The sequence below is a fragment of the Dendropsophus ebraccatus genome, chromosome 4 (assembly GCF_027789765.1).
Source record: "Dendropsophus ebraccatus isolate aDenEbr1 chromosome 4, aDenEbr1.pat, whole genome shotgun sequence".
NCBI lineage: Eukaryota > Metazoa > Chordata > Amphibia > Anura > Hylidae > Dendropsophus > Dendropsophus ebraccatus.
In genome coordinates this window covers 141,224,675-141,252,584 of record NC_091457.1, presented here as the reverse complement: position 1 = coordinate 141,252,584, position 27,910 = coordinate 141,224,675, and the positions used below count along the sequence as shown (strand labels likewise).

Below are 27,910 nucleotides of genomic sequence, written 5' to 3'. Positions count from 1 at the left end.
TGTAGTTATAGACACGGCAGTAATGTATTCCTCTTTCGCTGCTTGTTAAATGTCATCCTTGAAGACACAGGAGAAGGCATTGTGTGCACCATGCACAAAACACACGTATTTCTTTTACGTCAGTGGAGCGTTACGTTAGTAGAGCTCTTAGTGATCATCATTTACAAAGTTATCTGCTTCCATTGCCAGAAGATATCATTCTTTTTTGTTCTTGTAAGAATAAAAATTTTACTTAATTTTTTTTTTTACTTAAAATACTTGGATAAAATCAGCAGCATTATACAGTGCAGGACTAATAGCAATTGTACCTTCACTCCATTAATGGAAGTCGTAGTGCAGACAGTACAATGTAAAGCTCAAGGTTGTTTCATTCTAATAGAATTTTCCATCTATTACTAGGACCATTTGCAGGCGTAGCAATTTTTTCATTCAAATAGCATTATATTTAATCCATGTTGCCTGAGGTACATTATAAAGTTGCAGTTTGCCTATCAGCACCTGGAGAGCCTGGTAGTGTAAAGGCAGGATCACCACCCGCCATGCTGTTTTTTATATTACTATTGGGTGCAATTGTTTAGTGTTTCTTTTTATGTTGCCTGTGTTGTAAAACCAACAGTCTTGGGCACTCGTGTCCCCCAACTTCCTCCCACCACCCTGCGGCTGGATGATTCTTCTGGGCTGCCAATCTCAATACCTTCTTCTCTTGCCGCTCTTCCACCACGAGCAGTTTCATCCTGAACTTGGGTAACCTCTGTATGTCCAGCATAAAAGCCAGCTACTGTGTTTGCCGTCTGCACCGCATGGACCTTGTTGCGTGCTCGCTTCTGAGTGAGCATGCATGTGAAAACTTGCTTGAACCTTTTCCGAAAGTGCTTGGAAATAAGAGCATATACGATGGGATTGAGGCATGAGTTGGCATAGGACATGCAATGGGACACAAGGCGGAAGGCGTATGTTGCCCGGTTGAAGGGAAAATGTCCAAACCAGAAGCAAAGGATCACCAAGTGATGAGGCAGCCAACAGATACAAAAGAGCACGGCGACTATGATGATCATTTTTGTAACTTTATGCTTTGCCTTTCGAGATTCCGATACAGTCTTCACGGGATCCACTGAAGTCCACAGAAAACAGATGGTTCTAGCATAGGACAATCCAAGAATAAGAACTGGTAGAAGGTACCCGAAGACAAAAGTCGATACATCCATGATCTTCCTCCTGCGATCTTCCCAGTTAGGAATACAAATGGGCACTTGATTGTAGAGAATGATGTGATAGTAGCTCAGGTAGGGTCCTGCAAACAGGATAGAAAGAGCCCATATAACTGCAATGGCTGCCAGGGCATTTCTAGCTGTACGGAGGTCTCTTGATTTAAGTGGATAGCGGATAGCCAGGTATCTGTCAAAAGTCAGAAAGATCATAAATGTCAAAAGCATCATGGCCAAAATCAGAATACAGCACATAAATGTATGCATTAAAATCTAATATAATAATCTACTATAGCAGTGTCTCCGTACCCATATCCCAGCTACTAAAAGTTTAAGGGTAGTTTCACACACATCGTATCGCAGCAAATTTGATCTAAATTACTGAACACAGCATCAAATCTGCTGCGGATCCTGTACGTGTAAATGCACCCTTAAAGGAGAAGTCCAGTGAAAGTATTGTATTGCTCCCCCAAAAGTTATACAAATCACCGATATACACTTATTACAGGAAATGCTTATAAAGAGCTTTTTTCCCTGCACTTACTATTGCATCAAGGCTTCACTTCCTAGATAAAATAGTGATGTCACTACCTGGATAACATGGTGATGTCACTTCCTGGATAACATGGTGATGTCACTTCCTGGATAAAATGGTGATGTCACTTCCTGGATAAAATGGTGATGTCACGACCCGACTCCCAGAGCTGTGCGGGCTGTGGCTGCTGGAGAGGATGATGGCAGAGGGATGCTCAGTGTCCCTCCAGTGCCATGTGTCCCTTAGTGTCTCCCTGCCATCATCCTCTCCAGCAGACACAGCCCGCACAGCTCTGGGAGTCGGGTCGTGACATCACCATGTTATCCAGGAAGTGAAGCCTTGATGCAGCAGTAAGTGCAGGGAATAAAGCACTTTATGTGCATTTCCTGTAATAAATGTATATGGGCAATTTGTATAAATTTGGGGGGCAATACAATACTTTAATAAATATTTTCGCCTTACTCAATTTTTTTAATACTACCTGGTTGGTGCCGGTGCGTACATCACAATTACATGGTGCATTTTCTAAAATTCTGCCTGGTTCCCAGGATCTGTATCGGTTTCCTGATGTGCACTTCAGCTGCTCTATACAGTGAAGGCGGGCCCACTGCCCCCAGTGCTCCAAAATTCCCTGCCCTTGGTGACGTAGATTGCAGGAACTGGGCAGCATTCACCCTGACGTACGCACAGGCACTCACCAGATAGTATAAAGAGAAATTTGAGTAAGCAAAATGGTACATTCGCTTTAACTTGTATGCAGTGTTATTTTGCTAGCCACACTGCTAATGCTGCATACACCATTAGGCCATGTTCACACAACTTAAGTTGTGCAACAACGGCCGTGATTAATACACAACTTACGTGCATTGAATTTAGAGAGAATCCCAGACAGAGTGTATGCACATAGTATACACTCCGTCCGGGATCGCTAGCGGCCGTACAAAAAACTGACATGTCAGTTTTGTGTGGCCGCTATTCATTGAATATCAGCTGCACAAGCCTGACAGGTCACACAATGGAGAATGCGGCTCCGGATGCACCTGCATCCCAATTCAGCACAAATTAAGATCATCCGGCCGTTACTGCAGCATGGGCCGGGATGATCTTCACTAACATGTTGTGTGAACCTGGCATAAGGATATAAGGGTATACGGTATACGGAATGTTGTACTTTATTTCCAAGACTAGTAGGTCACATGTCTAAGGAGGTATGGAATCTTGGTCACATAACCTTTTCTCAGACAGTTTCTATAGGAGTCTGCCAGGTTTAACTCTTTCTTCTGAGTCATAACCAATTACCGCCAACCTAAGTCAGACCCTCTGTCCCCTCCCTGAGGATTGCATCATTCCAGACTAGTCAGAGAAGTGTAAGGAAGTGTCTGCAAGCTTTGCACCTGAGTAGACTTTAGTTTCTAGGCCCTGTGAAAGGTTTAGCCCTAGTTAGTCTCTAGTTCCCAGCACAAGGCTCCTGCAGGCAAAATAACCTTGACTTGAGAAAAATTGGCTTCTATCCCTTTTTTTTTTTGTCTTGTCCTCTGGATCAATGCTGCAGCGTAACAGGCTGAACTCAATGGACATATATCTTTTTCATCCGTACACATTATGTTTCTATGTAATAAATGCTAAGAATAATATCTTAGATTTATCTCCAGTAGTTATATGAAAACATGAGATTTATTATGCTCATAAAGAACTATGACACAGTGAATGACTATATCACCTGTCCTAAGTACCAGGGTGAAAGTACAGTAGGTTTTTCATAATCTTAAAAGCATTTTGATCTGAAGGATTCTGCCTACATTCTTGAAATTAGTTTATCAGACGAATATAGAGAATATTAGAGTATAATAGAGGCAGACTAGCTCCCGTGTGGAGTAGAGTCAAAATACAGTCCATGGATCCCATCCAGCCAATGGTATCATTCATTGTAAAGTGCAATATTCAGCCAATATTTGGTGTTTCTTTTTAATTTTCCATTTTACAATCTGTATTTTAAAATAATTCTGAAACCTTGTAGTTTTCACTCTGAACACTAAACCTAAAACTAAGGCCGGGTTCAGACTGCATTTTTGCAGTTCTAGAACGTGTCCATTTTTAAATGGTTATGTTTTAAATGGTCTAAAACTATGTTTTTGTGTACACTAAAAAAAAATGCATCCATTTGATCCGTTATTTTTTTATAATGAAGTCAATGGAAAAAGGTATTTCACACAATTGCATTAGTTTTTTTCATCGTTTTTTTTTTTTTTTTTTAAAATAAAACGTATACGTTATACGGACCACAAAAACGCAGTGTGAACTCACTCACTAGCCTCAGCTGATTATTCCCGTTCTGCTCAGATTTTGTTCCAGCAGTGTCCTCCTTATCATCACAGACAGGAATAGGCTGAAAGGTAACATAATTTTCATTCACAATAGCTGAAACTCACAGCTCAGCCTTCCCTTCCCTGCAGAATGACCTCTGTACAGGTTACTTCTCTGATTCATGTCAATGGGACAGCTCCAGACTCTTGTTGCTAAGTCCATGGGGACTTGCTATAAAACATATCTCTAGATGCTGTTAAAAGGAACCTGTCACCCCCCGTGCCGGGGTGACAGGCTCCCGACCCCCAGCTACAGCCCCCTATACTTACCTTATCCCGCTGGTTCCCGCTTCTGAATCCGGTCGGGTCACGGAGATCTCAGCCGCTGCAGCCCGGCGCGCTGAGAGATGAGTCCAACGCTCATAGAGAATGACGGAGCGCTGGACTCTCCTGTCATTCTCTATGAGCGTTGGACTCATCTCTCAGCGCGCGCCGGGCTGCAGCGGCTGAGATCTCCGTGACCCGACCGGATCCAGAAAAGGGACCCGGAGGGATCAGGTAAGTATAGGGGGCTGTAGCAGGGGGTCGGGAGCCTGTCACCCCGGCATAGGGGGTGACAGGTTCCCTTTAAGGTGACTCTGTACCCACAATCTGACCCCCTCCCAAACCACGTGTACATTCGGATAGCTGCTTTTAATCCAAGATCTGTCCTGGGGTCCGTTCGGCAGGTGATGCAGTTATTGTCCTAAAAAACAACTTTTAAACTTGCAGCCCATGCCAAACGGAAGTATCTGTGACCTAACTTTGCACCACCCCTCCGTCCCACCTAACCACTTTCTTCATCATTAGGAATGCCACTGGAACATTCTCTCCATGCTGAACATTGCACAGGTGGCCTAACAATCCAGCCCATGTTCCGGGCTAAACAGGTGAGGAATAGGAGGCAATCTGCCTGGAGCATTCCTAATGATGAAGAGGGTGGGGAGGAGGGATGGAGGGGTGGTGCAAAGTTAGAGCACAGATACTCCCGTTTGGCACGGGCTGCAAGTTTAAAAGTTGTTTTTTAGGACAATAACTGCATCACCTGTCGAACAGACCTCAGGACAGATCTTGGATTAAAAGCAGCTATCCGAAGGTGCAAGCAGTTTGGGGGGTCAGATTGTGGGTACAGGGTCGTTTTAAAAATAAACTCAGGCAAGATGGCCACCCCTATATTAATGGTAATAAAAATTAAATGCAAATACAATTAATGTGGAATCTGGTTTTAAAAAAAAGAACGTTTCATTATCTAGGCGGCAACACGTTTACTTTAAGACAATCCAATGTGTGTTTTCTCTTTATGGTACACAAGATGCGCCTCATTAATGATGCTTTGCACATAGTGATCACTCTCTCTTACACATTCACTTCCCTAGAAGCAATGGGCTGGATGTAATTGCTGCAGTCATTAGATAAATGTGCAGGATTATATATTACAGGAATAATAAAGTAATTGCCGGGTCACCTCTGAATGAGCTCCGGTGAAAACAGCCGACTTCGGCCCTTAGAAAGATGGAATTTATTTCCCCACACAGAATACAATTAACACACGCATTAGATGCAATTTAGTATTTTCTTTGTTCAAGTGCTTGATCAAATACACATACAATCCTATCACCAAAAGTAAATGTATTTTTAATTTCTCAGCTATTGCAAAGATAACCCGCTGTGATCACCCATTATAAGAGTACCATTTAGCTGCTTAGTGGGCTGCTTGTAATTTATTTGGGATTTTCCATTCTCTTTCATGTGTATTTCTAATAGTGATTGGAGTTTGTAGAGACAAAATGAGAGGAGGGGCAGAGGTTGCAGTCACAAGTGGGCCCAAGAGCTTTTAGTGGGATCCATATGTACCTCCGGGTACTCTTGTTTCCTCCCACAAAACATTCAGATAGGTGAATTTAAATTGTAAGCCCTATTGGGGACAGTGACCAATAATTGGCAAAAACTACGTAAACTACTATGGAATCTTTGTGCGCTATACAAATAAAAGCATTATTATACAGTATGTCCCATATAAGAAGACCATCACTAGGTTCTGTTACAAATATTACATTGGGGCCTATAGGCTTCTTGAATTTGTGTATAGCTCATTGTAATATTATAGAGATGAGCGAACCGGGTTCGAGTTCGAGTCGATCCGAACCCGAACGTTCAGTATTTGATTAGCAGTGGCTGCTGAACTTGGATAAAGCTCTAAGGTTGTCTGGAAAACATGTATACAGCCAATGACTATATCCATGTTTTCCACATAGCCTTAGGGCTTTATCCAAGTTCAGCAGCCACTGCTAATCAAATGCTGAACGTTCGTGTTCGGATCGACTCGAGTATGCGAGGTTCGCTCATCTCTAATTGTTATGCATACATACCAGTGTTTCCCAACCTGTGGCTCTACAACTACAACTCCCATCATGCCCTGACAGCTGAATTTTAATTCTGTAATAGCTGGAGAGCCCTAGGTTGGAGGGAGCACAGCACTAGACTATAACTGACTTTCTGCATCTGTCAGATCAGATGGTTTTGCATAGTGTTAATAATTACAGCGCCAGGTAGGGGGTGAAAAGCGCCTTCACAATCATATCTTTAGATTTGCAAACTTCTACTTGAGAGGCAAGCAATTTGCATTTTTATAGCTTATGAAAATAAGCAGCAAGTGTCTATATAAGTGCCCAGCATTTCCATCCAATATCTCTGCATACTCCCTCCCCTGTCTGGATTCGATTAACAATTTCTGTTCTGTAAGGGATGAAAATGCTGGGCACTTGAGGTGATAGGCCACGCCCTGTAGGCACTCGGTGCTCATTTGCATACATTAATAAAAGGTGATTCCTCAGCTCACAAGTGTGCAAATATATAGCCAGTAGCGGATTATAATAGGTCCGTTTTAGGCGGTAGCCTGCGGTGCTGAGCTCCTGGGGGACCCATGACCACCCAAAAAAACGTATACTTTAAGTGGTATACTGTCACCTGGCTACAGTTCTGCCATGATTTGCAAAAAGTCACTGCTTTTTTTGCCACAATTTTGCACAAATCAGGGCATTATGACATTATCTATCCGGTACTATGAACACTACGCTTGTGGTGCCATAGTTACAGTAGGGTGGGGGGCCTAGGCTTGGTGAGCAGCCTGGGGCCTATGGTAAAGTTAATCCGCCCCTGTACAAAGCTGTGGACAAAAGTGCTTTAAACTCCTACCTGGCCTTGTTATTAGTTAAACTATGACAGATTCTATTTAAAAGAGAATTCTGGTAAAAAAAATATAATGTGAAGGCAGGGGGTGGGGGGAACATAATAAAGAATGTATACTTACCTGTCCCTGTGCCCCCACAGCACCACATCTCCGACCACATCCCTGACAGCCACCGAAATAAATTTTCCTGTCTTTCTGCTGCGTCACAACTTGGGGGAAAGTACCCGACCCAGCTGATGGATTACCCACTCAGCCAGTCAATGACTACAGCGGTATCCAGCCCCAGTCACTGACTGGCTGGGCAGGCAATCCATCACACGGGCCGTGACATTGCAGTAGCAGGAGCTTCAGGACACCAGAAAGGGTCCGAGAGCAGTGATGCTGTACTGCAGGGGTACAGGGATGGGTAAGTATAAATTCTTAATTTTGTCCCCCCCCAAACTTTTTTTTTCCCGCCAGACTTCTACTTTAAAGTCAGCTAAACCAACTGATTTCTATAGGATAAGACCACCATCTAATGGGCATGTGGTCCCCCAACTCTCTCCTGATACCTAAAAAGAGAAGGGTGGTGCATAAAAACACGTTTTTCATCCCCCACAGCTCCTAATCTAGCTAGCTATATGCATCAGTTTTTGGCTTGAGTCCTCCGCCATTCATCATTCAATAAACAACAATTCAAACCATTGTCCGTTAACACTTCATACAGTGCTGCCAAAGCATTATACTTTGATTTTATTGAGCCTGTAGACAGTGCCAAGCATTTATTCTCGGCTACCCTCTCTCTGTGATGAACAGGATGCCAACAATGCTTGGACAACTATTGCCCACATTAAACCAAATGTATGTATATGAGAGTAACAGGTTTGTGATGCTACATACCACTCTATATCATGAGAAATAAGGTGTAAAAATATAAATATAGGCCATTGGAAATACCGTACACCTATTTTCTTTTTATTTTTCCCTTTTCCTTAAAAAATGACAAGAGGTGCCAAGGTCCACAATAGGGGTGCATGACCCGAGCACAGGACGCATGACTACTAGGGAGAGCATCACTGCATCTGCTGCATTCGTTCCCTGTCTGCTCTTTGTGTAGCATCATTTAACATAAGGCAGTATGCTATTATCACAAAGCACCCTCTCAAAATGTCCCCATACACATAAATATGTGTGTAATAGATGGTAGGTAAAAGAGATAGTGGTTGAAAGAGTTGGTCACAGATGGTGACATCACTCAGGGGTGGGGTACAACTCAAAGACAAAATCCAGCCAAGCCTCCTATGACATCAGAGGACGATGTGTTATCTACTGAGAGAGGGAGAAACTGGGAATCTGGAGACAAAACTATTTTTGTAGAACCTCTATAATTAACTTCCTGTCAGGGGTGAATCACGTAAAAGCTGCTGAAGCCAGTACTATTAGTGATAACATTATATTAGTAAGACATATCTTGAAGTGATAGATTTATTAAAATACAAATTTCAGATACCTAAATAACCCTTTGGCTATGTTCACACAAAGTATATTTTCATAAAACCACGGCTGTTGTACAACGGCCGTGATTATTACGAAAATATATGTGCTATTGCTGCCTATGGGATCCCGGCCAGAGCGTAAACACATAGGGGGACATGTATCAATGTTAAAATGCGTATTTTTCAGCGGAAAGGGGCCAGATGCGAATAAATTTGTTCCCAAATGGCCGTTTTGCGAATAAAATATTCTCATCGGGCCCCTTCCCACAGAACGGGGGGCTCGGACTCAGAGTCCACGCTATTTATCTTTATTTTCACTAAAAAATAGTCAGGAAACCTGGCGCACGCACTGGTGCGCACGGGATTTATGTAGAGGCAGTCAGCCTCTACATAAATCTCCGTACTGCCGAAGCTGTGGGGACATTTTTAAGTCCGGCACAAAAAATGCCCCCCATGTCCCCCATAGTATACGCTCCGGCCGGGACCCCTAGCGGCGCTCAAACAACTGACATGTCAGTTTTCTGCGGCTGCTTTTCAGTTAATAGCAGCCGCAGAAAACCATGTCAGTGCACTCTATGAAGCAAGCGGCTCCGTGCGCGCCCGCATCAGAACTCTGCAGGTGCAAAGATCATCCGGACGGTACTGCAGTATCGGCTGGGATGACCTTTTCAGAGACCAGCCGTTCCGTGACCCGGCTGGGTCACGGAACGGCCAGCCTCTTACAGTGTGTGCACATAGCCTTTAAATGCGTTCATAAAATTCACATTGAGGGACATTGATTAAGACTGGCGTACGAGTGCCCCACCCTCCATTCACCCCGCAGTATTTACTAATATTTACGCCTCTTACTAAATTCATCAGGACTTGTGCCTGCCACATGGCGAGTACAGAAATGTATGCCTTCACTTTAGGTGTAGGTTTCTGCCATGGTGTACACCAGATGCCCCCATCAGGCGAGTGAGGCTCATGTCTGATGTATGCCACAGAAAAGGCAAAAAATTGGCGCCTTTTTGTGGCATACACCAGGGATGAACACTGATAAATGTGCCCCATTGTGTATGTGTTGGCATACTGTACCTGCAATGAATAGCAAAATGAAGTATCCTAGTCACTGCAAAAAGATTAACTCTTTTTCTTTTCTTTTTTTCCCCTAATAAGAACCTAAGGGGGACATGTGCCTCTATATGCTACACAAATACATAGGGTGTCTGCTTTCATCTGAGGTGAATTTGTGAACTTTACCATCTATTATAGACTTCAGGCACAGCGAGAGCCTTACAACTTCTAAAGACTTTTAAGCTTTCTCTTCTTGATTCTCCAGAAATATTTCACCAATATGAAGCTCAGTCTGTCAGAGCTCCGGCTTCATGCGCTGACAGACAAGCTACTTGCTGAAACCTATAAGCTGCAGGCATCTTTATTCTCTACTGAATCATTTTGGGGTTATGTATAAAAAAACAAAATGTCATAAGTGACTGCTATAAACACCATATACATGAACCAGATGTCAAAACTCAGCTGTAGAGGGGATCTGACAGCAGTGACATTTTCTAAAGGGTGGTTGTACATATGGTGTCACATTCACAGAGCGTTTCTGACAAGTTGACGCTAAAGTTTGTGAAATGTCCTGCAGTAAACGGCTATTATAAGGCTTTATGTGAGACCTACACTTATTGCCAGACATTTGTTCATAGATCACACCAATGGGTTTCAAAATTTAAAGGGATACTACAGTTTCAGCAAATAAAGGCCAGTCTTTAAAGGAGAAGTTTGTTGAAAATTTTTATTAAAGTATTGTATTCTCCCCCAAAAGTTATACAAATCACCAATATACACTTATTACGGGAAATGTTTATAAAGGGCTTTTTCCCTGCACTTACTACTGCATCAAGGCTTCACTTCCTGGATAAAATGGTGATGTCACGACCCGACTCCCAGAGCTGTGCGGGCTGTGGCTGCTGGAGAGGATGATGGCAGGGGGACACTGAGGGACACAGGGCACTGGAGGGACACTGAGCATCCCTTTGCCATCATCCTCTCCAGCAGCCACAGCCCGCACAGCTCAGGGAGTCGGGTCGTGACCATTTTATCCAGGAAGTGAAGCCTTGATGCAGTACTAAGTGCAGGGAAAAAAGCATTTCCCGTAATGAGTGTATATTGGTAATTTGTATAACTTTTAGGGGACAATACAATACTTTAATAAAAATTTTTGCCGGACTTCTCCTTTAAGTGATTGTCCGACAATTAAGCCTATTTTTAACTGTCTAATGAACCTATATTGGTAAATTATTTTTTTTTTTTTCTTTTTACTACCGATTGTGTATTATACGTTCCTTCGGCTCTGTTTAAATTAAGCCCAACTTCCTGTCTGGTGTTTTATGGACTTCCTGTTTCTGTATACAGGACACTCTAGCCAGGAATTTAGCCAACTCCCTCCCACTACATATTGTTGACTATAACAGTAGGAGGGAGATAGAGTTGGCTGAATTCCTGCCTAGAGTGTCCTGTACACAGGAACAGGAAGTCCATAAAACCCCAAACAGGAAGTTGGTCTGAAAACAACCTAGCAGAGACTTTACATCAAAAGTAGAAGAAATCAAGAAAGACATCAGAAAATTAGTAAAGCAACCTTATTTACTAATATATGTTAATTTATTAGACAGTTAAAAATAGATTTTATCATTGGTATCCAGGCTTTTTTCTTATAGAAAGAGAACCAATCTTGCCCTCAGTTTGGGTGTGGGTTTGCAGCTTGCTTCCATTCAAGTGAATGGTGATGAATTGTAATACCACACACAATCTGAGGACAGGGCCAATCCTGTTTTTGCAACAACAAAAAAAAATTCAATTGTTGATAACCACTTTATCTAAATCCTCACCAGAGTGTACAGTTTGCACACAATTACAGAATTTTTTTTTTTATCCTTTTGTGTTTTTAGAGGTTTAGAGCTGAGTCACAAACAGCAGATGTATAATTAATATTACTTCAACCATGTCCTTGTCCTTATTGTATTGAGAACCAATAGACACACGGCCATGAGAAGCAACAATACACAATTCAGCCATCAAGTCTGCCAGTAAAATCTGTAATTTTATGTTGCATATTCTAATATCTTTCATGAGGAATATAATATCAGCACAATGATTTCTAACCACAAAGCAGCTGCACACATTCCCTGAAAATCCCTTAAACTATTCACTGTGTCCCCAATCCTGACTGAGAGAGGGATCTAGATGTACTGAACTTCCAATCTCCTGAGGCATCCAGTCCTAGCGCTTCTAATCCATTCCGTAAGCTACAAAAGATGCAAAAACCCCATAAGGAGCAATTGTAGACATGCCAAATTTTGGGACTTAGCTGTGTTTTTGCCTCCTGATCACCAATGGTAAAAAGGGTTCCTGTATGCAGTCTTAGAGGTGCCATGCTGATAATTACTCGCTGCATTCCAGCAGAGGCAATATGGACTTAGAGAACTGCTTGTCACTATAATAATGTTTTCTCACCAGAAGTGAGAATATTTACCACAGTGATAATTAAGTAAAAGTGTTTTTACAAGACGTGTTAAAAGTACGGAATCATTTCTAATAATGTAGAATGGAAAAACAAAAACATTATACTTCTTATTATGGCAACACAGAAAAAAAGTGCAGAAGTACTAATATATATATATATATATATATATATATATATATATATATATATATACACATACACATGAGGTAATCCGGAGAAAATACTTTTTTTTTTATTTTTTACATGGGATGGGTTGTTTTAAAATAATAAAGCATACTTACCTCCCTGGCCCCAGCACCATCAGCGCTGTCTTACCAATCTGTTCTGCCATTTCTCTGTTTCTGGGGCTGTGATGTTGCAGGCCCACCCAGCCAGTCAGCGGCTGCAATGGTGTCCCCCCTTCCAGAACCCCAAAGGATTCAAACAGCAGGACAAAATAATAAGATAGCAGTGGCGCTGCTGGAGCCAGGGAGGTAAGTATGCCTTATTATTTTAAAACAACCCAACTCTGGGCATATGTAAAAAAAACCTTGCCTGGAGTATCCCTTTAATATCTCATGAATGCTGTAAAAACAAATGCAACACCCAGATTGTTTCAGTTTTTTTTTCATTCCACACCCACAAATAAATGAATAAAAACCTATGAATATATTATATGTACCTCAAAAGTATGTTGATTTAAAGAAAAAAACTAATCCTGCATGAAAATATACAGCTACATTGACCGAAAAATTGTGGTCCCAGAACACATTCAGTAAAAAATAAATAAAGGCCTCAATATAGCTATGTCCTAAATTGAGGCAAGCAGGGCAATTGCACAGAACCCCATCCCCAAGGGGGGGGGGCACTGGATATCCAGGGTACTGGGATTTTGACTTCAATCAGGGCTAGGATGACAGATAGGTCAGGTTGCCACTACCTAAAGCTTGGGTGTGTGTGCAAGTGCTGGTAGCTGCTAGTACTGGGGACTTGGATTCTTAGGGAAGTGAGGGATGCTTTCAACCCTATGTCATTACAATGTTCATGTAGTTGAAAGCTTTGATGGAACAGAGCCAATGACCTATAAGAGACAGGGAGCAGTACATGACTTCTGTATGCCTGGGACAGCAGTAATATCATTTATGGCACCGCCTGCCACAGAGCACAGGAGGAAAAGGAACCCAGCTGCTTGGCACCAGAGTGAGGAGAATGCAAGTATTGTTTTTTATGTTGGTGCAGAGGGGGCACTAGGGTAACCCAGGTACTACCCACTGAAGGTACTACCTACATAATAAGTTTGCTAACCTAATAGGGGAACTTTTTTTTTACCTAATAAATGTGAAGGCCTACCTACTAACATAAATAGGGCCCTACCTAATGGGTGACTATGAACCTAATTGTGGACCCTAACTACTTAATGGGGAGACCTGCCTTCCTAATGAGGGGCTCAACCCATGAGGGGGTCTATCTATCTAGGGGGACCTACCATTCCAATTGCGGGGCTACTTAACTACCTAATGGGGAATTTAATTACCTACTTAATGCAGAGACCTATCTACCTTATAAGAAGGACCTACACACCCACTCTCACTAGGCAATATTACTGTAGGAGATGAAGAAGGGCGTATTACTATTGAATGCTGGGTTCACACTACGTATATTTCAGTCAGTATTGTGGTCCTCATATTGCAACCAAAACCAGGAATGGATTAAAAGCACAGAAAAGCTCTGTTCACACAATGTTGAAATTGAGTGGATGGCCGCCATATAACAGTAAATAACGGCCATTATTTCAATACAACAGCCGTTGTTTTAAAATAACAGCAAATATTTGCCATTAAATGGCGGCCATTCACTCAATTTCAACATTGTGTGAACAGATCCTTTCTGTGTTTTTAATCCACTCCTGGTTTTGGTTGCAATATGAGGACCACAATACTGACTGAAATATACGTAGTGTGAACCCAGCCTAAAGCAGTATAAATGGAAACTTTGTGTAGGAATAGTTGAAAATGATGCAGGGATACAAAAAGTCACACAAAGAAGAGAAGAGAAGGGAAAGTGAACAACTCCAGCCAGAGAAGATGCCCCCTGTGAGTAACTTGATGTAACTACTGTAATCTCTTCTATGGTCTGTTGATCTCTAAGTAGAGTTTATATCTACTGCTATGTGGTCGGGAATGTTACTGGCTTTATTCAGTTACAGTGTGTTGGTTTTATTCAATCACTGTTTACTGGTTATGGTAGTTTTTCTAGTCTAGCTGTATTTTTTGAGCCTGATATTGTGGTATTATTGGTAATACTAGTCATTGTATAGTGACTGACTATAATAGAATATTGCCTAGGACCAAATCAAAATTAAAAACCAGCCCTACCTAAAGGGGTTAAATTTATTATTTCTTTAAATACACCGGCTGATTGGGATTCCTTTGGCCTACTTAAAGAAATTAGTTAAGGTCCATTTGTTCGGACTCAATGTCTCAAGCTCGGTGATCCAATATGCTTCACGTTGGAGTATGTATGCAGATTATGCACAAAACCACTTTAACTGCACAGCGAAGGTAGTTATTATTTTCATAGAGAATATGAATTAGGTCTACGGTAATAGATTATTTGTTAGTTCACCCATAAGAAATATACAATGGCAGAAGGGTCGGTTGTTATTTTCTTATTCTGCACATCTGGGAGCCATTACTGTGTCAGAGCCTGAGGCCACTGGAGGATCTTCTGGTCCTTTGGTCCTGTTTATCTAGGATCAGAAAACCCTCCCTACGCTTTGGTCATCATTTATTAATGAGGTATTTCTTCAACTCTTCTCTTCCTCCTATGGAAAGAAAGTACCGGAGCCTGGAGACTTAGACCAAAAGATATGTAATCTAAATGCCTGGAAGGAGGGTGAAACAGAGTTTCAATCTGCTGTACAAGAACCCCTTTGCATTGAGAGATACCCTGAAAAAAGTTTAGTTTAATTCCATACTATGAACGGCTGTGTGTACAGGAAACATTGCAGTTATTTACGTCTGCATTTTACTTTTAATGCCATGCATATATGTGATTTTTCTTCTGCACCAGTATGTGAGCAGTTTGACAATATGGCGGACAGGGATGTTCAACCCTGGACACCATGAGGCCCTTGTGTATTTAGTAGTGGCTAGCCTAAGTGAGACCATGTGACTTGAGTCTCCATGCTCCCCCAGTCCCCATACTTGAGTTTCCACAAATAAGTGGTTGTATAATGCTGGAGTATAATCCATGAGACAGAGAAGTAACATCTGTGACTAGAATATTGCAATGTCCTAGTACCCGTATCCCAGCTGCTATAGTACAGAGTTGTTGTGAGGCTGAGAAAGCTCTTTCCAGATGTGTAAACCATTTTTATCTGGTATCAGTTTTTGGAGTTTAACATGTATAACTTGTCAATTTGTCTGTTACATTGCCATTCCGACATACACTGAGGTATTAAGGATGTCTAAAAGTTAACATTGGTCTTTATTTCCACCGCTATTGGATTGCATGTGAACAGGATGCATGGAACTTTGGTCACATGACCTTCCCTCAGATAGTTTTTGCTAGAAGAGTGTTCTGAGGGAGAAGTCTAAAAGGTTCAAACCTTTTTCCTGGGTTAGACCCATTCATTGCAAACCTAGTATAACCCAATCTCCCCAGAGGGCTGAATCATTGTTGATGAGGGAAAAAGTAGGAGGAGGTGTAAGTCTAGTCCAGTGACAGACTGTCCTGCTATGCCACATGAGGAGGAAAAAAATTATGACTACTTCAGTCAACCTGTCTCCAACTAAGTTTGCTGCAAGAAAATACCAAATCCTTAGCATTTCCAGTGAGACAACAACAAGTTCTTGTTGATAACATTTAACCTTAGCCAGCTCTGGGTCGTTCATGATGAACATGGCAACATGGGGCATTTCAGGAAGTTTTCCCAAAACTATGCAGTCCACACTGAGAGGACAAGCTTTTAAAATCTTGTTCCTATTTCAACACAAGTATTATCTAGTCAAAAGAGTGAATTAGCTGTGCAAAGACTCTTCTGACAATACTTACGGGCCGTATTACACGGAGCCGATTTGGCCAATCGTTGATCCATGTAAAAGGGCCGTAATGGAGACAACAAGTAGCAGATGAAACGATCATCGTTTGATTGTCTCTTTAGGCCCAGACCTAAAATTTATCGGCCGATGACCGCGCATCACTACATGTAATAGCAATGCACGGCCAAAGGCTGAGGATTGCCCAAACAGTTAACACTTTACCTGTCCACGTTTCCGGTGTTCTCCTGTGCTCTGTGTCCTGGCACCGGGAACTGAGCAGACAGGCCTCTCAGCTAATCTCTGGCCAGGACGGTGGAGAACACCGGGAATGTGGACAGGTAAATGTCACTACTTCACTCTCAGTAAAGTTTACCCATATTTGTAAGTTATCAGTGTGGACTGCATTAATTGCAGACACGACATCACATGTACATCCCCATACACTGCACTGCACCCGGGAGCAAGGACTTTCTATATTGTGCACATTGCTTACAAAAAGTTGTGCCGTTTCACAGGCAACCACAAAACCATTCATGACATTGTTAAAGACTAGAGATGAGCGAACCTCGAGCATGCTCGAGTCCATCCGAACCTGATAGTTCGGCATTTGATTAGCGGTGGCTGCTAAAGTTGCATAAAGCCATAAGGCTATCTAAAAAACATGGATATATAGTCATTGGCTGTATCCATGTTTTCCAGACAACCTTGGAACTTTATCTAACTTAAGCAGCCACTGCTAATCAAATGCCGAACGATCGGGTTCGGATGGACTCGAGCATGCTCGAGGTTCCCTCATCTCTATTAAAGACTTAACACAAGGGACTACCACCAGAGTTATTCAACATTCACACGTTCTGTGCATGGGCAATATAGTAGTCCAAAGATTTAACCAGTTTCAGATCTTGCGGCATCTTAATGAATGATGATGCTAGGAGTTCCGACGCCCATTTGTAGCACTTTGTATATACGGATTATGCATGGAATATGTGATTGTGGCTCAAGAAGTAAAGACCAATTGCACAGACCTGTAAGCTGTCATAGATTTATTCACAGCTTCTATACAAGTGTAGGTATAACAACCAACAAGCATTGTGAACTTGTCTCAATGTTTCCTGTAACCACCAAGCTTGAAGTGCCTCGTCTAAGTCATGTTCCAGAAGTTGCAAGCAATGGACAATGTCTGTGATAGAACTGCTGTGCCATCATCTCAACAGGTTGGTCACCATTAGGCCCCTTACATTATTCCCCACACACCAAAAAGGCCATTGTGCCTGAAGGAAGTGACTAAATGCTATCGCCTCACTTCTTGCACACTTTTAATGTCAGAAAGTATTTAGTCACATTGAGAACTTCACAATCCCAGCGGGCAGACTATCTAAAGAATACTATCTAAAAGTAGAGCAAGAACAGCCAGGGGAATTCCACATTCTCTTAAGTTTCATGTAGATCCCATCAGGAAGATGCAAGAACATCATTTATGACAGTGTATATGGGACACACATGGCATGTATACTATGCACTATAGTCATAAAACACTCTATAATCTTCTCATGGCCTAGTGACAAAGCTGTAGGGAATCTGACATACTCATCACTCCCCTGCTTTATTTTCTGATTGTTCTAGTATCTACATGTAACTGACATGAATATTACTTTAGTAGAAGTATCCTTATATATTTTTAAAGGGCTGAAAGAAATGATGGGACATACATTTAAATGGTAGTCTAACAGTTGAATGGCTGTCCTACATGGGCAAGCCTTCTCTTCCAGTGTAAGAACCACTGCTTTCAGTGGCCCCCTCCTATGTCTCGAATATAGGATTGACAGGTAAGGGACCCCCGTTCCCATAACATACATATGTTATGGGAATGTTATAATAAGACCACCCCCCTAAAGGGCATCCCTGCTATTCAGCAGTCCAGCTGTTCAGTGTCCGCTTTACACAGTAAGGCTGGGTTCACACTACGTATATTTCAGTCAGTAGTGTGGTCCTCATATTGCAACCAAAACCAGGAGTGGATTAAAAACACAGAAAGGATCTGTCCACACAATGGTGAAATTGAGTGGATGGCCGCCATTTAATGGCAAATATTTGCTGTTATTTTAAAACAACGGCTGTTATATTGAAATAATGGCCGTTATTTACTGTTATATGGCGGCCATCCACTCAATTTCAACATTGTGTGAACAGAGCCTTTCTGTGTTTTTTTTTTAATCCACTCCTGGTTTTGGTTGCAATATGAGGACCACAATACTGACTGAAATATACGTAGTGTGAACCCAGCCTAAATGGGGTTGGGAGCAGTTGACTGGCGACAAATATCTGCAGCTCAGGCCCCATTTAAGTGAATAGCAGTGTGATGTCCCAATGCTAGTGTTTCTTTTATGCACTTATCAGGAGATAGAAAGGCGGCACTCACCGAGATAGCAAAAATATAGTCCTTTATTCCATCACCGAACAGGTTACATGTAGCAGATAAAATGAATAGGCCTATACATTTTATCTACTACATGTAACCTGTTTGGTGATGGAATAAAGGACTATATTTTTGCTATCTCGTTGAGTGCCACCTTTCTCTCTCCTTAAAAGTGTCTTATGCCGTTAGACTACATGTTCTGGTAGAGCACCTATGATAGTACGGCTCAGAGGAGGAGTGTATTCACACTTGAAGACTGTGACCAGTAGTGTGTAGGGGTCTAGTGCCGGCAATCTCCTTTGTATATGTTTATTTTATGTACCTGTCCAAAAGTGGATGAGGTATTCAGTTTCCCCACTAGGTGTCAGCGTAAGTGTATCTATCTATCTATCTATCTATCTATCCCTACTGCACAGCTAAAGGAAGTAATGGGTTAACTGTTTATTTGTACTAGGTGTTATGTGCGGACCTATTCAAGGTGCTTCTTCTGTCTGTCCTAGCCTTTCTTTTGCACACACTCATCCCCACCACTCACAGGCAGGTGCACAAAGTCCCTGTAGGAGGAGATACTGGTGGAGGGAGAGAGAAAGGACACCAACAAAACAGTCCCTGCTGTAGTTAAGCCAGGACCCCTGTCAGGGACACCAGGATCAGTTCAGACTAGCTTTCGGTGTGAACAGATGCAGCTAGAGACCAAGAGTTCTTTTAAAGTGATTACTAATTACACTATGCAGTGCTAAGTGCAAGTAGGGAGAGCAGCAACCAAGGAACACCCTAACCCACGCCAGGAAGGTGTCTAAAAAGTGCAGGACAGACTCTTAATACAAGAGCAGCTGATCCCAGTAGGACAAAGGTACCATAAAAAAAAGGTCTACGTATCCTACTGCACAGTGCAGGTAACTTGGAAACCTTGCACACCTAGCTTCACCCAGATACATGACTGGGGCTCGTGCTACCCTCCTACAACGGGTTCTACAATAGGGGGCAGAAGGCGGTCAGACATAGTCTAAACGTGAGTACAAGTACTGTATGACTTCACTACTAAAGATATCTATTAAAATTTCCAGCAGAGTACAAGACTACATTGGGCATAGGGCTCCTTTGGCAAACTTCTCTTCTCTCTCTACCTTCTACAATGGACTGCTACTACTTCTATTCTTCATAAGCACCTACCTCAAGCACCAAGTCAAGCACTCAAGCGTGTATCAAGATTATTGTCTGTGAAACGTGTATTGTTATCCTGCTAAAGTTATATGGTAAAGTTGTTCTATTTTTATATCAACACACAGGACTCTGTCTATCTCTGCTCGCACCTGCACTTATGCACACACCACTGCACAACTTGGGTTATTTTTCCCCTCTTTTGTGGGTGGCGGTACCAACAATCTGGGTGGGTCAGTTGCCACTCCAGATTGCCGTGACAAGAGCCCAAGGGACCCAAAACAACCCGGAAGGTTATCGACAATTTTGGGGAATACATCCGGCCATACAAAAAGCAGGTACCAACATCATACCTGTGTGCTGGACTAGCACTGTCGTCAAGACAAATAACATCACTTGCTGAGCTCACAGCAAAACCAACCATTCACCAAAGCAGCTGAGCTGCAATAACCAGGTCTGGCCACTACACTGTGAATGGAGCAAACTGCTCCCAATCCTGTACACTGTGTACTGTGTCCTGTGGGAGCTGAATAGCTGATCCGAGGGGGTTCAGGTGACGGCTCCCTGCTAATCAGTGATTGATGGCCTATCCTGTGGATAGTAGACATGTACATGTTCTGAACAGAGTAGATAGAACATAGTCCATCAGAATCTTTACTAGAAATTAGTGAAGCAGCTGGAAATTCGTTTTGCGAGCTTCTCAAGTTTTGGGTCAAACTCGTTAAGATTCATAAATCGAATCTTAACGAATTTCATTCAAACAAGCAGGACTATAGTAGCAAACACTCAAAAACACAGAAAAATGCAACAGCTCGCCACAATGGCAAGATACAGACCTACTACAGACATGAAAATAGGTAAAAGCAGCCCCCCCAACTGCTAAAAAAAATTCCCACAAAAATAATGAGGCTCTTGGTTACCATTTGCAAACAGTGTAAATCACCTCAAGACGATAAGGTGGCCTCATGCTTGGGAACTATAGTAGCTGCAGTACTAGGACTTTTACAGAAGGGAGAATTTGTTAAAGCATGTTGTTGTAAAAGTGTCAAAAATCTGAAAATTGAATTCAAAATAAATGTCAATAAGCCATTCAATTATTGGATTTCCCCCTTGGACAGCAATGAACTTTGGTGGACCAGCGGCAAAATATATATATATTTTTCCCAGGATAGGAGTGGAGTGCGACCACTGATTATGTAAAGTGCACACTCAGTTCAGTAATGAAACCCAACTTGTATAACACAGTAGGAGTGGAATGCGAGCACTCATTATGTAAAGCGCACACTTAGTTAACTGATTCCAGTAAATTGGTATAACTCAATAGGAGCTTACAGGAGTTTACAGTGCCCAGTGAGTGAATAATATGGACTGTGTTCTTACTGGTCCCAGTAAATTCCTATAGGCACCCAGTTACTTGGTAAGCTGGACACTTGGTTGGCAGCTAAAATAAACAATCACCCACAATCAGGCCTCCTCTCCTCTCCTCTCTGTCCCTGTATCACTCTGTTAGTCTCTCCCTGCTCTGCTGTAACTGCCTGCTGCCATTCTGCTCTCTCCTGCACACACAGCCGACTGGCCACCTCCGTTACTGATCTGCCTTATATAGAGGGGGAGGTGCTTACATCGCAGAGGGGACTGCAACTGATTGGACGGGCGCTAGGGATTATGGTTAATCCCTTTCTCTCACCCAATGATGCTCCAGACAGCATTTGTGGCCGCCATTTTTTTTTTGCTAAATTTCTGAATGATTTCACGCGAATTCGCTTCATGAAACGAAGCGAATTGACAGCGCAATTCATAGTGATTCGTGATTCGTTCATCTCTAATCATTACTATTGGTGGGCCTAAGAAACCCACTGGGCAATGTCCATACCGCTATGGTAAGTATCTGTGTCAACATGTGGGTCCATTGACGCTATAATTCAACACCAGAGGCTATAAACTAAAATGCAACACCTGCATAAATGACCGAAGATTTGAAGACAGAGCAAGATCCATAACTAGATTTGTGTACGTGTAAGTTCATGTACAGTTAGAAAACATACACAAGTGTAACAATAAAATAAAAAAATAGATCTGTGCATGATTTTTGTGTAGCTGGAGGAGTTCATACATTGTATTGTAATATGTTCTCCACCCCTTTAAGTACCCATGTTATAAGACTATAATAGACGACATTCTAATACCTTTTGAGCTGCTATATTGTAATACCTATAAGACTTTCTTCCAGAGAGACTTAAAGTAGAAAATGGAAAAGGTACAAAGGTACTTGATTACTAAACACATTCAGCGGAGGAGAAGAAATAATAAAAGGAAGAGAGCGAACACTTAAAAGAACAAACCAAAGAAAGAATAGGGAAGTGGGGTGTGGAGAAGGAGATGGGAGGGGCCGCACGCTTGTTAGTCCGCAGGGATCGCTTACTTAACAGCTGATCAAAATCCCATTTTTCATTACCTGTCAACCGAGACGGCAGCCAGTGTGAAGCTGCTGGCATACATGGACAGATAGATGGAGAAGTGAACCGCTTTGCAGAGGAATGCCCCAAATAGCCATCCGTCCAAGGTGTATATAGTCGCTTGAAATGGAACACATAGCAGTATGAAGCATAAGTCAGCCACCCCCAGGTTTAGAATGAAGAGGTTGGTGGTGTTGTACTTGGTCTGGCCATTTCTCAGCAGCACGACCAAAACTAAACCATTCCCCACGGTGCCCAGAGCAAATATCAAGGAAAAGACGACGGGCACAATGATCCCCCCGGGGGGCAGTTCTGATGAGACGGATCCATTCCACGCCTGAGACATAGCTCGTCACCCTATGGGGAACACAGGAATACAAACAAATGAATGTAATACTTACATTGTACATGCTAACATAGATAAAAGATAGATAGATAGATAGGAGATAAATAGATAGATAGATAGATAGATAGATAGATAAGAGAGAGGGGGAGAGAGAGAGGAGATAGATAGATAGATAGATAGATAGATAGATAGATAGATAGATAGATGAGAGAGGGGGAGAGAGTAGATAGATAGATAATAGAAGATAGATAGATAGATAGATAGATAGATAGATAGGAGATAGATAGGAAGATAGATAGATAGATAGATAGATAGATAGATAGATAGATAGATAGATAAGAGAGAAGGGGAGAGAGAGAGGAGATAGATGATAGATAGATAGATGAGAGAGGGGGAGAGAGTAGATAGATAGATAGATAGAATCTATCTATCTTCTATTTTTTTATCTATCTATCTATTATCTATCTATCTATCTATCTATCTACTCTCTCCCCCTCTCTATTCTATTCTATCTATCTATCTATCTATCTATCTATTAAACAATTACCATAAGGTAAGACTTCAGTGTCACTGGTACTGTACTTGTTCCTATCACTATCAGCATGTCTTCTGCTTTCTAAGAGCAGGGGTCAGTAGTATGATACATCAAGCTGCCACAAACATAATGTGCATAAAACAAACACAAAATACAACAAAATGCTAATATTAATGTAATACATTCTGATCTCTCATTCACTGCTGTAACCATTCCACTAATAACACACACAGATAATCGCGGCTCATTGGATTTCCCCACATTCCTATGGAGGACAACACATGATGATATCACCGTAAGTTGCACCAAACGACAAACTCAGCTTTGCTGCACTGACAAATTCAGCACTGTGCATGTCTACTATATAAGTCTATGGATTACCTGTTCTTACAGAATCTACCTACAAATACTCCTGTATCTCTACAGGCACAACCATGAATGCATTATATTTTATATATAAGTATACAATGTTATCTGCCATTATTAAATCATTATACATCCATAATGCATCTACTGTATTGTACAGTAAAAGGACTCAACATGTTTTACAGCATACAGAGAATAGATTTATTACATGGCTTTATACTATACAGCTCTCCAAAACAACTATGCAGAATAAAAAGAGCCGTCTGTAAGGGTTAGTCATAGGATCACATGTATCCCCTATAGGAACAGTCTAAGTAACACTAGAGGAATGAATACTTGGTACCTGAGCAGAGAACACACAATGCATAGATGCCAGTTTCTAATCATTGGGTACTAATATATGTGTATGTATCATTAGAGCCTGATGCCCAGATGTGTGCCCCTGTATTCCTACTTGGTAACTGGATTTATGCTCAGGCACCTGCCTGCAGACACAACGCAGATGCTGAGGAACCTGTGTGGAAGAATTTCTCGCTCTCTTGTGGGTATACAGACAAGTATATATACTGTATGTTATAGCTAGCCAATGGATAGTGTCTATTATAAGCATTAAAAGATTTCCCCTTCTTACCTTCTATCTGAGCTGCTGCACTTGTTTCATCTCCTTCTTCTCTATTGAGCTCTCTCTCTTTTGCTCCCTCCTCCTCCTCTCACACTCATTCTATCCCTCCCTCTTCCACAGTCACTTTCCCCCTCTCTTCTATTTCACACAACTGTCTCAGCTCATTCAGTATGTTTGACAACCGTATGACGGTACTATACATGTGGCCCAACTGTACATAGATCCAGGACTATAGTGCAGGTCACTCTAGTGTGAACATGGTTATGTACTGTTGTATCTTGTATCCCTCACTTGTCTCTTCTCCATCCATGTATATAACATACACATATTGATTGAACATTACATAATGGCCGGTAGACAAATTTGCAATGAAAGGAACATTTTTTGTACAAAAAGGAAAAGACTGGCACCATGCTGTGTTACCCGCTCAGTGATGCCTCCTATATTCAGTATCTGATATCTGACTGCTTGCAGCTAATGTTAGACAGATCTGTTCTCCCACAAAAGAATAGACAAAAGGAGAAAAGGGAAAACATTCCCAAAGTAGAACAAATAAGAGTGCCCCAAACCAAAGAGAATCATATACAATAGGTCCATAACTATGCAATAAATAACATCCCCAATGTAGGTAGTCCCCGTATAGGTACCCCCCCCCCCCCTTAAGTAGGCATCCCTCTCTAGTTAATCTTTCAGTATATCAAAGGAAAGAAGGATCCCGGCACTCGCTCTTAGATTGACTTTTATTTACTCGTAGATATACATCAACGCTGTACATGTTCCGATCCCTAAGGATTTTTCTCAACATGCTGTTAAAAAAGAACCTTAGGGATCGAAACACATGCAGCGTTGATGTATATCTATGTGAATAAAAGTCAAACACATCTAAGAGCGAGTGCCGGGGTCCTTCTTTTTTTTTGATGATCTGCTACACATTGGTATTCCGGAGGGCCTGTTGATTTACTTACTACTTTAATCTCCCAGTAGGTAGCCCCCTCATGTAGAAATCCCCCCCTGTAAGTAATCCTCCAGTAGGCAGCCCCCTATATATAGGTATAAGCATCCCCCCCATGGGTAATCCTCCATCAGACAGCCCCCCTCTATGTAGGTTTAAGCATCCCCCTATGGGTAATTCCCCCAGTAGGCAGCCCCCCTCCATGTAGGTTTAAGCACCCCCCTGTGGGTAATTGCCCCAGTAGGCAGCCCCCTATAGTGTAAGCATCCCCCTGCAAGTAATCCCCCAGCAGGCAGCCCCCTCCCCAAGTAGTTATCCCCCCTGTCCCAGTTGGCTTCCTCCTCTATAGGTAATCCTCCCTGGTTATTTGCAAGTTGTGTAATAAAAAGAACATACTCACCTGGCTTGCAGCGCCGGGTCTGTCTCCTCCCCAACTCTGCAAGTACACGAGTGACGTCCCTCATACATCAGAGCACTGGAGGAGGGAGCAGCCCATTTTGTCCAGGGGCCCGAATGCTGCCCTTGGCCACAAGTGCCATTTGCAGGGCAGGGAGCCTATGGCTCCTTGCTCTGTTAAGGACAGTGCCGCATGTAACTTTGAGCAATCCTTATGAGCAGTTTAAAGAGCCAAGCGCAGGTGGGCCCCAGTTTGCCAGGTGCTGAAGGCCTCAACTTCAAGTGGTTTCATAGCAAAAGCACCCCTGAGAGTCGATTGCAACATACTCAGCATCAACGTTTACCTCTCAGCTGCTCAGTGTACAGAAGCACTCAATGCAAATATAGCGCCAATTGCCAAACCCTACTGTCACATGCTTATTAATTATATTTGAAATTCTGCTCAAAGCTTTTAGAGTCTCATCATAGAAATTACTCCATTCAATGTGATATTTTCCATTCTTTTATGTATAATTGTGCTGCTGATGATGGTGTTTCAGTTATGAGGTCCTATTCTTAGCATGGTACTTTACATCACTAATTTCACTACAAGAAATCAATATGTTTTTGGTCATCATGAAGTGGTTCTTTTTCATGTTGAAATAAGCAGAGAATTCAAAGGAAAAGCAACAATAACTGGCGTTTAAGATTGACCTTCAATGGAAGCATAACGTTCGATTATAAACTACTTTTTTTTTTTGTATGGCTGTATATGTCAGGGTCAGAGTGAGAGAAACCCAGGGTGGTTGCGGGATGTGGTGAATAGCAATGAATTTGATGTGCATCTTTTTTTAAAAGCATACTCCAGCTAAATATTTTTCTTTCAAATCAACTGGTGCCAGAGGTTTGTAGGTGCCAGAGGTATTCCAGTACTTATCATGGGCTGCATGTCCTGCAGGAAGTAGAGTATTCTCTCCAGTCTGGAGAGCAAGAGAGGTTTTCTATGGGGATTTGCTACTGTTCTGGACAGTTCCTCACATGGACAGAGCTGGCAGCAGAGAGCACTGTGTCAGACTGGAAAGAATACACTACTTCCTGCAGGACATACAGCAGCTGATAAGTGCTGGAAGATTGTACATTGTTAAATAGAAGTAAATTACCCAAGCCTACATGTGAAGTCTAATGGCCACATAATGTCCTCACAATACAATTTATTGAATAGCAGCTGCACAAAACTGACAATGCAGACAATGTTAAGTGCGGCTCCAGACGCACTTTACATTGTCTGCTCTGGTCATTTGGGATGTGGGTACACCCGTATGTGCCCGCATTCCAAATTTAAAAAAAGTGAAGTTTGTCCAGCCGGTACTTCTGTACTGGCTGGCGTGAACTTCACAGATAGCGGCTGTTCTGTGACACGGCCATTGTCATACACTCCGTGTGAATCCGGCCATAAACTGTAATATTTATATATTATATATGAATAAAAGAACATGTTTCACTACTTGGCTGTGATCAGTAAAAAAAATTCGAGCCGATACATTCCCTTTGAAGGATGAGCTGAACCTTTTTCGCTCCGAGATAACATCAGATTCTGGCATTGATCACTGGCTCAGAACTGAGCTTATATTCAATATTTTTGAAGGTAAGAGATTTTATAATTTTTATTCTTTAGAGCAGCACTAAGGTAAACCTGCAAAGCTGCTTAAGTCCCATAATCTGCAGACACTATAATACGAGAAATTTCATTGCAGACCTTTCAGGGCTTCTCACTCTAATGAATTGCACCTCCAATAAAAACAAAAACTTTTTGGCGCACTTAGAACATGATGCACATGACGCCGCTGACTGAGCCAAATCATCCCTTCATAGTCATATTATAAGGTGACTGCTCGCAGTCTTTATTAATTTGCTTCATAAATTCCATAACTAGTAAACAACAATTGTGATGAGCAGAACACAGAAAATTGAGCTATAACAATAAACCTAAGTGCTAGAGAACCAGCAACTCCAATACCCAGAAGACTACTAGCCGGAGACCTATGTAGCTATAGCGCAGTAACCACATGTAATAAATCATAATCTAATTCAAGGTTATAACTTGTTTCCCTGCATCTACCCCTAGAGAATCCCAACTCTCCCATAGCATAGCCATATACATCAACAAATTATCTCCCCCATTGTGACATTACCACCGTGACTCAAATGATTGTCAAGAATCTGCGAATAAAAAATTTCTAATACAAGAAACGGCTAAAAAAAAGCTACGGAATCCAGTCCCGCTGAAAGAAATGCAAACAAATGCAATACAAGAAGTATATTACTTGTATTTCTTCCTCTGAAAGCGACATGAGTGACACCCAATACACTGAAAATTTAAAAGGACGAATGTATGGTG

At 41.9% G+C, this 27,910-nt stretch overlaps 1 protein-coding gene across 1 annotated transcript; it reads right to left on the bottom strand.

The window, feature by feature from the left end:
• Positions 1 to 587: 587 nt before the first annotated feature.
• GALR3 (galanin receptor 3) lies at positions 588 to 24,235 on the bottom strand. The gene is made up of 3 exons (XM_069967950.1): positions 24,195 to 24,235; positions 22,316 to 22,673; positions 588 to 1,395 (listed from the first exon to the last, which is right to left on the bottom strand). Exons 2-3 carry the CDS (start codon positions 22,660 to 22,662, stop codon positions 588 to 590), a joined length of 1,155 nt encoding a protein of 384 aa, XP_069824051.1. The 5' UTR covers positions 22,663 to 22,673; positions 24,195 to 24,235.
• Between the last annotated feature and the right edge of the window lie 3,675 nt (positions 24,236 to 27,910).

Bases quoted from the DNA above. Each gene is read 5' to 3' on its own strand.
- GALR3 (XM_069967950.1), bottom strand. From the start codon at position 22,662: ATGTCTCAGGCGTGGAATGGATCCGTCTCATCAGAACTGCCCCCCGGG. The intron at 1,396-22,315 runs GTAATGAAAAAT...GACTTTTGACAG, and splicing joins GCTGCCGTCTCGGTTGACAG to ATACCTGGCTATCCGCTATC.